The following is a 13,252-nucleotide window of genomic DNA, read 5'->3' as shown; positions in this document are numbered from 1 at the left end:
AGGAATATCATTTTTCCGCACCAATTTTGTTGCAGAATAAAATATTCAATACTGGAGTAAATACATAGAATAGCCGATGCCATAAGATATTTTCTCAGAATCAAGTGCTCCAGCTCTGCATTTTTTTATGAATGTTAACTTGGAATTCGACTGTATATGTCACCCGTGACTACTATTCAATCTTGAAACTAATTTTTCACATTGTTTCTGCAAGATTTTTAAATCACATTTGTTGTAATGTCATTTGAAAGTCAAGTGTAGTCGGAACTATAAAAGTATCAAAAAATGTTAGCTGTGGTCGCTTGATCAAGTATAAACAGTCGGCCTTCCAGAAACAGATGGCATAATAAGAAGTATATTCGTGGACGACACAGCAGTTCATCGATACAGGAAGATCTAAGCACAACACCGTAGCTCTTAGAGAGCTACCTACGGGAAATATGGAACTGGGAAGAAAAATGGAAATTGAAGATTATTGCATTTAAATCGACACATATTGTAATTACTGAGGACAGTAACTCGTGTACCGTGATACATTAACAACGAAACATTACATAGTGACTTAAATATTGAGAAATTCAATCGATTTAGTAAAAAATTGATAGCGCCACAATAGCACCACAGATGAGGTAGTTTCAATCGCATTACATAATTACAACGGTTGATTGATTTTTACATCACAGTTGTCGTCTTATGAAAGGTTTCCTCCTTATGGAAGGAAAATGGGAAAAAGTAAACGATTGAGGCTCGAGTAGGCTTCGAGTCATTTTTTAACCAGAAAAGTGGGTTTCGCATTATGAAAAACGCACACACTCCATGATCTTCTGGATCGAGGCAGAAAACTGAATATTGCGGATAAAGATGGCAAAGGGATTTTGGCTGTATTTTCTAAGTATTTTGAACTATCTGTGCCTCAGGGACATGTGAAACTGAATGAGGAAGGTCATGTTTTGGTTAGGTTTGTTCTGTAGATACTATCAAACGTCATCTTCAGGCTGATGGTATGAAATGGATGGCGAAGCACTATGAATAAACCTCCGTTGATACAGTGACATGTACGCGAACGACTCGCGTTTGCGAACCTAAATATTGACCGGAATTGAAGTAATGTCATATTTATTAACGAGGCATCTTTGTGGGCACGTACATTACTACCACACACCTGGTCAACTGTGTAGTCGTAGTAAAACAGTCCGACCATCTATTAAGCACGCGTCGATATTTCCGGATAATTTGAATGCCGAACGAATATTAGATATTTGCGGAAAAACATTATTGTTACCTACCAAATATTGGTTCATGAAGGAAAAACAGAAACTGGACGCTGCAGGAAGACAACGATCCGAAACATAGGAGCAGACTCTGTAACGAATGGAAAACAACATCTGGCATCAATCGGCAGATGCGGCCATCAGGCTCACCCGATTCCAGGCCTATAGAAAATGTTTGAATATGCATAAAACAAAGCTATCATGGAAGATTGTCACCGCAGTAAGCAAGTTAATACTACAAATTCGTCATATTCGGAGATCCCTGCTACCGAAATATGCCATAAACTTGGTGGAAAGTATGTCCGGAAGTCATTCGTCGAATAGCGATTCAATCGAAGACAGCATGGAACATTATCGTCCTGTAGTGTCACTCGTTTGTGTCTCGTGGCGTATAGTACACGATTCCTTTTTGGTTCCACCAAACGTAGAGTTTATTTATGCGTTTCCAATGCGATTTGAAGGTGCCCTCGATATTGAAGGTCACGACTTTTTAGAATTTTAGTTTTAGATTTAAATTAAATTCTACTTTTAGTTTAGAATTTTCGGAATATATCCACTCCTTTCGGCAGTAACAAATCGATGCCTGAAATCCCTTCCTTCATGCCGCGAAAGCAAAACTTCAGAAGGGACTCCTCGATTTTTTCTTTAGAGTAGGCCAGAAAAGACATGTCGACTACGTGTGTCGTTAGCACAATTCATGTGCAAAACACGGAAACTTAATTGCGCACCTCGACAAGAACAGTCTTCCGAAGATTACTATAATACCGGGGACGATGTTGGCTTATTTTACGGAATTTTAGCAAAGCGTTAGCACATTGTTATTTATGTGACAGAGAATTTCAAGCTAACAAATTGATAACAGTACTGATAAAACGTTAAAAAATTTAATATTTACTAATATAATATAATAATAATTTTAAGGATCGAAGCAAGTCGAGTTCAACATTCGAAATATTCATTGGACTTTTGGAATAAAAGTAGGCAGTGATAGCTGCACTACCCTATTTTTACATTTCATTCGAATAACAACCAATGCTGGTAGCAATAGCTGAAACTTTACCCGTTTTTAAACAATCTTCTCATTGACCATTGAATATTGTACTGAAACGAACGTTTCGATTTCTTAAGTTATTTCATCAATAAAACAAATGCACCGTTTCGTTTATTTATATTGTGATAACATTTTAGCTGCGGAATTAAAATAAATAACAGTCGAGTACTTCAACAATGAAACGAAACTTATACATTCTATGTGGCCACAATTGATCAGCGTTTTCAAGTGCTCGAATCTGTGTTTCGACAATATTGAGAAAGAAGAACCGATCATAAATTCTGGCGTTTCGAACGCGTTTCCTGATAACATTCCACCAAATGACGCGTCATCATTTTGGTTGTTCTTCGACAGCAAAGTCAAAAGTAACAAAATGTAGGTAATGTATATTGTTGTCCGAGAAAAGTATTAGATAATTATATTCGAGAAGGTTATATTGGCAGATGATTAAATCAATTGGAATATCGGAGAGTGTACACTGTAAGGTATCCTAATTTAGAGAAATTGGGAAAATTAATCCCACACCGGTTGAAGGGGTGCAATAAAAGACAGAAAATATAATAAACAGCGGGGGAAGTCGATTAAAATGTATCATGTTATATAAAATCTTACTATTAAATTCTCAATAAGAGCATTGCGTGTGAGAGAATAGATATTTCCAGCATTAACTCAATGTGTCTTAAGATATTTCTTTCCTAGGTTAAGCGCAGAAAATAGTTATAATTGTTTTAAATATACACATTCAGGTGTTTTGGATCATAGTTATACTACTGTATGTGTAGTATCAAATTGGTAAATTGGCTTATTTTTTACAAATTTTGTCTTAATTCGGAAATTCGATGCAGTCATAAGGTACATAGCCCATCAAGGACAGATATAAATACTGAACAGTATCGAAATGAGACACAGTCCACTAACGAATCGTAGGCATCGCACACGTCTCCTCAAGGAACCGATCGTCAGTGACCGTCGTCGATGGGGATCGACGTAGTGACAACGTACAGAAAACTTTGTATATACATCGAGTGATCGGCGTGAACGTGCAGTATAAGCCGATCAACTGTCGACAGCGTCCGCGATACGACATCCCTTACCTTTTTCCTCTATTACTACCAGTGCGCCATTAAAATAACCAAAAACCAAGTCCCATCCATCTTGTATTTTACCAATCACCCACCAGAGTCAAGCTCAACAGGGTCTTCTTTCCCCGTTAATTATTCCAAGCCCATGTCCTTCTCAGGGGTTTCGCTATAAAGTACATAGGGAAAGATGGAATCTCGTTAACCCATTGACTGCCCACTACGAAATATCTCGTAGTTAGCATCTGTACCAAAACTGTCAGCTACGAGATATCTCGAAGTGAGTGCTGCAAGTTTAGATTGGCTGCAAATGGCTATTTGAGATAGGAACTGTTAGAAAGGATGAATGAAAAATGTATAGTGTAGGGAACATATTGATTATCAACTTTTACTATTAAAGTTATCATTAATACTGTTACAATTATAGCCTAGACAGTTAAATCATTGCATAATAGTTATATACATACACGAATGTATTACTAAAATTAAAAAATACTTTCATTGTTGTCGCTGTGTAGGGTAAGTTTTAAAACAAGGTATAACGCAAAGTGCTGGGTTATAGGGCACACTGGACAAAAATATCTCTCCCTACGATTTTTTTCGTTTGTACACATTCGACTTGGCATTGTAGGCTTGCTCTTTTTCTCTGTGGGAGGAAAATGTTCTAAGTAATGAAAGTCAGTTATATCTCCATGGTCGATGCTTTCTCCTGCGTTGCTGGCATTGCGATCAAGTAAATGCACAATAGCTGATTCCCTAAATTGAAGCATCTTAATCTTTTTATTTTTTGTTTTCTGTGGTTGTAGAACATGAAAATACATTCTGCAGGAAAATTTCGAAGTTGTGTCGCGCAATTTGCTTGTACCAACGGACGGTTTTCCTGAGGAATGAGTAGTATGACATACGTTGGACAGAACGATCAACACCTACCATTCCCAAAGTATAATCTCTGATTATATCTTGTTTAATCGGAATTTTTTCATTTTTATTGTTCACTTGAACCATTTCGAATTTATGCATATTGGAAATAGTCAGCACATTCCGCTTATCTTTCCATTTGTTGACTACAACGAATCCTGATCGCAGCCTTTCAGAGTCTCCTCGTTTTAGTTTCTTTTTTACCAAATTTGTTATATTTCTCTTTCGGTCGAATCTTAACGTGCCGCATATATATGGTGATTTACTCCTGAGATCTTTCGCCAGCCTAACTTAATTATAATAGTTTTCCATATAAAGCTCATGACCACGATTTAGGATGTCACCCGTCAGAGCCAGGACGACATTTAAAATATGATTTCGTCCACTTAGGTCATTAAGTTTGCTCGCATAAATTTTCATTCATAACCGATACAACTATGAGCCGTGTTAAAGGTAAAAATATTCAATGTACGTAACTCAAATATAACGCGTCTCAACCCCAAATCATTTTGAGTCTACATACTAAAACGTATATGCGCTTCAGTCGGGTGATGGGTGTAAAGAGCCACATCACTCGATGGGTGATACCTCTCAACAGGTAACAACATTAAATGGTTATTGTTTCTTCTTAAGGAGAAGAAAAAATGAAAAAAATTAAATGATTCTAAAACAATGCACGTCGGGGGCTTAAAAATCAATAAAATGTATATCAATAAATAAATAAAACATTTCGTCAATAGGTAAAATATATATTTTTTTTAATAGTCAGTTGATTAAAATTATTGTGCTAAAATAAACAAAATCAATTGATAAAATCATAGTCGCATATAAAACCTTAAAATAAACATTGCTTAGAATCTTTCTAAATAAGTGTATAATAAATAAATGTAGATAATAAACAAGTGTGTAACAAAGCCATGAAAATAATTTAATAACAATGTTACGTATTGCTACCCCTGAGGTAATCCGGTGTAACCCATTATGGCAGTTCGCGGAGCCTACGAACTGCTGCAATTGTAGCAGCGGAATTTCAGAGAGCTCCGCTGGTGCCCTTCCTGATAGCGGCGGAGCTCATCGGCAAGCCGCAGAAAGTAAATCCTACCCCTTCCAACCTCTGCGCACACAGAGCAAGTACGAGGCTGGAAGGGGGTCAATAACAAAATCGCATCCGGGGACATTGCCGTGTTGTCATAATTGTCCCCCTGTCCGGGTCTTCTTAGCTTGAGGGAACGCGCGAGGGCCATATGCGGTTCCACGTTCCTGTTGTTTGTTGACCATGTCTACCTCAGCAGCAGGGTGGTCAGCCATGATGCCTGCATCGTCTTAAGCTCGTCTGTTTAACCAGCGGAAACCACAAAGGGGGGGGGGCAGACTTGAGCGGGAGAGGCTAACGGACCTAGCAAGAGGTCTGTATTGCGCATCACCGACCCGTGTAACTATGATCCCTTAAGGGATTGTGATTTCTTTTGGAAGGTGAAGAAATGATTACGCACAACGGACTGGTGTTGCTGTCCGGTAGTGTGGGACTCTCCCGTTCGAAGGGCATACCCACTAAACCTCCACCTCGTTTTATTCCTGATTAACTGCAGGTAGCACAGTTAGGGATTGGGAATACCCTACGTCCGTACGATACTGCGGTTGCGATGCTGAAAAGGCGGAAAAAACGGATTGAATCAATTGTTGTCCGTGTACTTAGAATTGCTGTGTCGCTATTACGCATGATGACATTCCCAAGGGTTAATTTGTGATAGAGCCGCGGGATTAGGACGACCCCCTATACGTGGAGCCTCTGCTGCGGCTTCAGAGAGGCTTTGGACAGCTTGTAAAGCAATGGTTTTATCTCGTTCTGTGGCAGGTACTTGCATCTACCGTCGGCGGTGAAGTCGATGCCGAGGTAGCGCCATTCGTTGGATCTAGTTAACGATGGCATCCTGTTCCCTGCCACAGTAAACGAGCGCTGCTCGACCACTGTATTCTTCTGTTTTGGCTGTCCTTTTATGCTGATGGTGATGCATTTCGACTGGTTTAAATTCAGCCCACACGAAGATAGAAATGAGTGGGTTGCGTCGGTAAGCTTCTGAAGGCCAATGGGAGTTGATGCACATAGAATGAGGTCATCGGCGAAAGCCAGGGCGGAATTTGAGGAGTCTATCAATTATGATATTGAATAGGACAGGGGATAATGGGTCTCCCTGGTTGACGCTTCGATGTCCATCCCTCACCGATGAGACGTGTACCAGATGTCGTGTGTAAGCTCCTTAGGTAATCAATGAACTCTTTCGGAAGCCCATATGACTCCAGACTCTCAAAGATGGCGTTATGGGAGACGGAGTCGAAAACCTTACTAACCTCGAGGGAGGCGATGTAGCACGTCCCGTGCCTGTGATGGTGGTCCCGGAGCAGGAGATCGACAAGTGTTGTGCTTTCTGCGCAACCATCAGCTGCGATGATGGCCCGCTGAGGGGGGTCCAATGTTAGAGCTGAAGCGAGCCTCTTTGCTAGGATTCTGTGCAGTTGTCTAGCTATTACCGATGGTATAGTACTGGACCTAAAATCACCAGAATCGGTTGAGGTATCCTTCTTGGGAATGAAAATGGTTTTGGACATTCCCAAGTGATGCGGTATCCTCCCACACCAAAGGATGATGTTGAGTATTCTTACGAGAATGCTGATTGGCATTGCTCGAAGTTGCATAGAGGTGATTCCATCCGGACCCTGGGATGTTGAGAGTGGTATCTCATTTTTGGTGATTTCATCAGACGTGACCGGTGTCCAGATGGAACACAGAAGGGGTTGGCCAGATGTTGTGAGTGGTGCCATGTCGCATTTACGCTCCATTATACACCACCAGTAGGGTTCCATGATGTCCTGAGGTGGTAGACTGGACATATTGGGACCGTCCAGGATGGTCGCGATGCACCTACCTTGGCGTTTATACCAGTTCCCTTGAGTCAGGGAGTAACCCTGACGTCGTTGTTTTGTATTGCTAATGGGACGGTGAGGTGAACCCGGAGGGCCCGCTCCTTCATTGGCTAAACATTCAATAAATAAAGAGATAAACGGGAAAGGGTCTCGGTTTTTCCTGCTGCGCCGGCCCGATCAATGATGCTCCGGAGGACGTCGAAGCTGTAGGTCTGGTCCTTGGGCGACGGCAGGGCCTCAAGGTAATTAAGAATGACAGTGTCAGGATCAAGGGCAGGAGACGCCACTGTTTTGGAGTCTTGTTGAGGAGGGAATAGCGGTGGTGAAATTGGAGGCTCTCTTGAGGCTTCGGCAGTGGGGAGATTATCGGGAAAGGTGTTGTGCGGTCTAGCTTGTGCGCCTTCGACAAGGCGACGAACTGAATCCCTGTAGCTCTCGGTCGGTTGTTTAAAATATTTCCTTTGGCTCATAGGGACTCGCCGAGATGTAGAATCCCAGTAGTCGTATTAGCCCGGAGGCAGTCATTCTAATTGTAAATAAATAAATAAATAAATAATAAAATCCTTTTGATACAACGACTACAGAATGTAGTCGTAGTCTAGAAACTTGTTTGCGATTTCTATAGACGACCTGAGGGCGATTAGTGAAATTGTTATTATATCTTCGGTACCCAGGCCCAGGGCTCTAAGATTCTTAGCAGTAGAAAGCGGCATAGCTCCTCTACTGCCAACAACTATCGGCAGCACTTCTGCCCTGTTGCAATTCAGGCGGGCTCTTAAATATTTTGCAGTCTCCTTATACTTGTCTATCTTGTCTTTAAAAGCTTTTCGGAAACCGTCGACATCTTCAAATCTAACCGTGACATCGACGACCCTTAGCCTATCCTGGTCTTTGATCACCAGATCCGGCTTCTTGAGGTCGCCGATCACGTTTATCGACGATTCCTTAAAGACTGCCTTATGCTCAGATGTTTTGTTCTCGATGAAATCTACGATCTCATTATGCCGCCTGATCCGTGCATTCTTTGTGAATATACAATTCCCCAGTATGTGTCCTAGCGTTTCAATTTGTCCCTTGCATCTTCGGCAAATGGGGTCTATCCCTTTGTTGACTCTTTTCAGTGCTATTTTTGTGCCAAATGTATTCGTCCTTAATTTGAGTGCGTCTATGTATCGGGACGATTTAAGTAGGCTTGGTGGCCTTAACCACGCATTTCCATGTTTATCATTGAAAACGCATTTCAAACCTTGGCCCTGGGAGGAGAGAGCCTCCCATCTATCGGCATGTCTCTAGCGGAGACTCGCGCGCTTGCCCTCAATTTCCTTGTCGCTAGCGGGCCACTCCATCGCCAGCGATCGAGCGTATTTTTGAATTATGGCCTCGCGTACCGAGTAAGCCTCCCGGACCGCCAGATCATCACTGCGCAGTATTTTAACGCCGCTGCGCAGCGTGGCGATTCGGACTATATCTGTAATTTTCTGTATCCCCAGCCTGCCATGGACCTTTTCGGTGTATACTACACCGTCGGTCGTACTGAGGTGCAGATGTAAAATCTTTTTAATGACCCCCTTGACCTCATGGTCTAACGACTCTAATGTTTTGATAGGGGGCGGACTGGAGACCATTTCATGTATGTATTTCGGTAGCAGATGTGTTCTGATTATGTTGACCTTTTGGTGAGGCTTAAGTTTCATTTTGTGGATGTTTGTGGCCGCTGCGACAATTCTATCGACGTCAATCTGTCGCAGTCCCCGCCAGGGACTTACATTTACGCCGAGGTATCGCAGTGTGTCCTCGGGACCCGTATAAGGAAAAGCCGTTTCGTTCAGTCTTAAGCCGGGATCCTTTAAATGCCACGTTTTATTTTTGTGTACGACCTGGAATGCTGAGCATTTGTCGGCTTGGATCGACATACCCAGCTTCTTCAGATACTTATCCAGCATCTGAATTTGCCGGGCAGCCGTTCCGCTGTCTTTGCCCAGCGAGACCAGGTCGTCCGCAAAGGCCAAGACGGAGACTCCCTCGTCTCCCAGTCTAACGCCCTCCGTGTTCTCATCCAACTTCTGTATTATTGGGTCGAGGACTATGTTGAACATCAAGGGGGATAGCGGGTCATCCTGCTTTACTCCCCTCTTGATGTCTAATGCCAGTTCCTCCGACCCAGTCCTAATTCTAGTTTTGCAGTCGTCGTACATTGAGTGTATATATTTGGCGACGACTGCCGGGATGCCCTTGTTTATTAGCCTATCTCGGATAGCGGCATGGGGCACGGTATCAAACGCCTTTGATACGTCGATGACAGTCACTACTCCCCCACTCTTTTCTTTCATTGCCGTCAGAGTTCTTTGCAATATTACTGTATTATGTTTGCATCCGTCTTCTTTCGTAAATCCTTTTTGGCGGATGTGATTTTGTACTTTATCTCGCAGTCTGCTGTCCAACATTGACGAGAATACCCGGCTCAGTAGAGACCAAATTGTTATGGATCCCCAGTTTTTAATGTTTGATGCATCTTTGCCCGTTTTAAGTATTAGTGTTGTTCTGTTCATTCTCCATTGAGCCGTGTAGTACATTTTCAGTATTAAAAGGTTATAGAATTTAGACAGCAGCTGCAAGAAACCGCTCTGACGGAGATGGGGTTTCCTGACGCCGTCGACGCCGGGGGCTGTGTCGGTTTGAATCTTTTTCATTTTTGCTATAAGCTCGTCTACCGACATGGGCTTCAGTAATTCTAATTGGTGTATGTGTACTCGGGCCCCCTCCGAGTTTCGGAAGACCAGTGATCGCTCCTTCATGTCCCCACAGGCTTCCATAGAGCTGCTCGATGTTTGCTTTATCGGGAAGCTTAGATTGCTTCCCCGCTTCTAGTCCTACGCCCGCGACCGCCATATCTATTAATTTTCGAGGGCATTTATTATAAAATTCTTGGTACCTTGCATATTGGAACTTGCTGAAGCGAGTGCGATCGCTTTCTTTCCTCCTCTGTTCCATTCTATTTCTTTGCTCGTTTCTGCTCCTATTTTTATTTCCGCCGCCAGCTTCGACGGTGCCCTCGGTTACTTTCCTTATTGCAAGTTCCAATATTCTGTCTATTTCCTCGGAGCCGGCATCATCCTTAGCTGCCGACTCCATTATCAGTTTTTCTAAATGGAAAAACTTGTTGCTTTCATCTAACCTTCCGGTCAGAATATCCTGCCTGAGCTCTCCTTTCCAGTCGTCATCTCCCGGAGGCTCAGGCGGCGCCTCGATGCTGGAGATCCCAGACACCGATTTATCTACTGAGGAGGCAGTGTTAGAGTCATCCTCCTCAGTATCATCCGCTTTCCCCATAGTGGGCAGAATTCTCCTTTTGTCGCTTATTTGTTTGAGTATATTATTGGGAATAAACTCTCTGATTTTTACGTTGGGGAACCTTTCATTTTTGAATCTTTCATTTAGCTGGATAAGGAGTTCTAACTCCTCATCCGTCCATATGGTTGACCGGTTCCCCAAACGTTTTGGTTTAGCGCCTTCTGCCCGTTTAACATTTCTAAGTGCGGGGTGCATGTGTCTTTCGTGTTGTGACAATCCGCTCTTCGACTTGAAGGCGCTTCCGCAGGATGAGCATTAATGGTTACCACTTTCGGTTATTTCGCCTTTACATTTGGGGAGATGGCACCTGCATCCGTGCAATTTTTCAAAGGATTTCTTGCACTGTGCACATCTCCACCAAACTTTGTGATTAGTGTGGGATAGACTCATGTGGTCCGCCCACTGCTTCTCCTGCAGTTGGCGCCAGTGATTACGGACTCATGCCCCGCACTTTATCTGCCCACTAAGGGGCAGGTCCATATAAATAATCAAATCCTTATCCGGGGACATGCCAGGTTCGTCAACAGTGGCCCTCTGGCCGGCAGCGGACGAGTCCGCCACAGAGGATCCGGGGCCAGTGTCCGAGACTTCCATTCTTCTCTCTCTGTTCATTTAAGGTGCTTAATATATACCTATTTATCTATAATCCAGTCCGTTTCCGTCTCAATGTACATTAAACTTTGACAGGTCATCAACGATCCGTCCAGTTGTCACCCGCCTGCAGTCACCGGGCCGCCCCATCCTGGACTCACAGCCTACTATGCCTCACTTTGTGGCATCAGCGACAGCCACGAACCCGTCCAAATTCTAGCGGCACATCGCAATTGCCCCTTCTAGTTCGAGCGACGTATCGTTTTCACTCCTCGGGACATCGGCGTCGCGCCGCCTTCCCTCTTCTTAGTCCAGCGGCATATCGCTTCTACCACCAGCCAATGGCATGTGCCCACGGCGTATCGCTTTCGCGATCGCCGCACAGCACGTTACTTCTGACACTTCTTGCTTTTAATCTTCGTGAGAGGCATAACGGCCCCGTTCTTAGGCCGCTATATCCATATATATCATAATGATATACATATACACATATGCATCCAGGACGAGGACCGCGCGACGACTACTGACGGATCAGTTACGTCGGTTCGGTACGTCACGTTCGTCTGTTAGTCCGGTCACGGATGCATGTCCGTCCATAGGGCTCACAGCCCCATAGCTCGGGTAAGGTGGGGTCGCCACTCCCCAACAGCGTGCACCATCGCTGCCCTTTTTTTTTTTTTTTTTTTTTTTTTTTGCAAAGGTGGTAAAATGCGTTACGCACTCCCGGACTGGTGTTGTTGTCCGGTTGTGTGGGACTCTCCCGTTCACAGGGCATACCCACTAAACATCCACCTCGTTTTGTACCTGGTTAACTGCAGGTAGCACAGTTGGGGAATAGGAAGGGAAGGATTGGGATTACCCTACGCCACGTCTGTACGAAACTGCGGTCACGGTACTAAAAAGGCGGAAGGATCGGATAGAACCTATTGCGGTTCGTGTACTAAGTATAGCTGTATCGTTATTGTGAATAACGTTTAGGTGTACAAGCCGCTCAACCGACAGGCCCGACCAGATGCCTCTCCAGTTAAGTGTAGCGGTGGCAAAAGCTACGTCCTTGACACCGAATCTGGACTCAACGGCGCGTCGGAGGTCGCTGGTGTCATAGTAGGCCAGTTTCCTCTTGTGCGCGTCGTTGAGGCTTCTTCCATCTGTTACCACCTGAGCGTCCACCACAATCGCGCGTCCTGCTGTTACGGCTACCAGATCGGGCTTCCGCAAACCCTCCGATGTTGGTATTGAGGGTTCTTGGGTGGTGGTGAACCCTTTGTTGCGCAGGCTCCGGTCGATGTAGTTGACAATCGCGTTATGCCTATCCAGTCTAGCGGCGTGTGTACGGTGGCATTGTTGTACAACGTGATTCAGGGTCTCTGGAACACCACAGCCGGCGCGGCATTGCCGGTCCTTCTGCGGTCTTGCCTTTGCCGTTCTAGATCTGGTAGGCAACGCATTGATACGGAGCCTGATGCAGCCAATGAAGTCACGGCCAGACAGGAGCCTCGTATGCTCGCGGAGTCAGCGATGCGCCTGCTTATGCTGGCCTGCTTCACGTAAACCATGGCCATCAACCGCCTTGTAGAGTTTCTGGCTCCAAAACGTGGAGATGTCTTTGGAACTACTGAAGGTTCGTCCCTCAACCCGCAGTCTCTTATTAACCTTATCGATTTCAGTTGCGACGAAGGTGTTAGCCGCCGCAACTTGATCAAGATTGGGCAGTCGGATGTTCGTTAGCCTGATCTTCCTCAGAAGAGGGGCTTACCAGCGGACGGATAGAATTCTTAGCCCATCTTGGGCTATTGTTGTGTGGAAAAATGCCGTGGGGGCATCCTTTGGTAAATGGAACCACCCTCTTACGGCGGATCGAATCATCCTGTCCGTCTTATTAAGACTCCCAATCATGACGTTACCGTGGGTTAATTTGTGGTAGAGCCGCGGGATTAGGACGACCCTCAGTGCGTGGAGCCTCTGTTGGGGAAGAGAGTCATAGTTACTCCCGCCGTTTACCCGCGCTTTTTTGAATTTCTGCACATTGACGTTCAGAGCTTTGGCCAGAAATCATATTGCGTAAACAT

At 44.2% G+C, this 13,252-nt stretch overlaps 1 protein-coding gene across 1 annotated transcript; it reads right to left on the bottom strand.

Moving 5' to 3' along the window:
- Positions 1-7,819: 7,819 nt before the first annotated feature.
- On the bottom strand, positions 7,820-11,186 carry LOC143221497 (uncharacterized). Its single transcript, XM_076446930.1, has 4 exons — positions 11,044-11,186; positions 10,174-10,830; positions 8,630-10,058; positions 7,820-8,263 (listed from the first exon to the last, which is right to left on the bottom strand). The coding sequence occupies exons 1-4, from the start codon at positions 11,184-11,186 to the stop codon at positions 7,820-7,822; spliced, it is 2,673 nt and encodes an 890-aa protein (XP_076303045.1).
- Between the last annotated feature and the right edge of the window lie 2,066 nt (positions 11,187-13,252).

The sequence above is a fragment of the Lasioglossum baleicum genome, unplaced genomic scaffold (assembly GCF_051020765.1).
Source record: "Lasioglossum baleicum unplaced genomic scaffold, iyLasBale1 scaffold2525, whole genome shotgun sequence".
Classification (NCBI taxonomy): domain Eukaryota; kingdom Metazoa; phylum Arthropoda; class Insecta; order Hymenoptera; family Halictidae; genus Lasioglossum; species Lasioglossum baleicum.
Note: the sequence above shows the minus strand (reverse complement) of the source record. Positions and strands in the feature narration are given on the sequence as shown.

Bases quoted from the DNA above. Each gene is read 5' to 3' on its own strand.
- LOC143221497 (XM_076446930.1), bottom strand. From the start codon at position 11,186: ATGGAAGTCTCGGACACTGGCCCCGGATCCTCTGTGGCGGACTCGTCC. The intron at 10,831-11,043 runs GTGCGGGGCATG...ATCCTGCGGAAG, and splicing joins CCCCTTAGTGGGCAGATAAA to CGCCTTCAAGTCGAAGAGCG. The intron at 10,059-10,173 runs GTACCAAGAATT...AACATCGAGCAG, and splicing joins AGCAAGTTCCAATATGCAAG to CTCTATGGAAGCCTGTGGGG.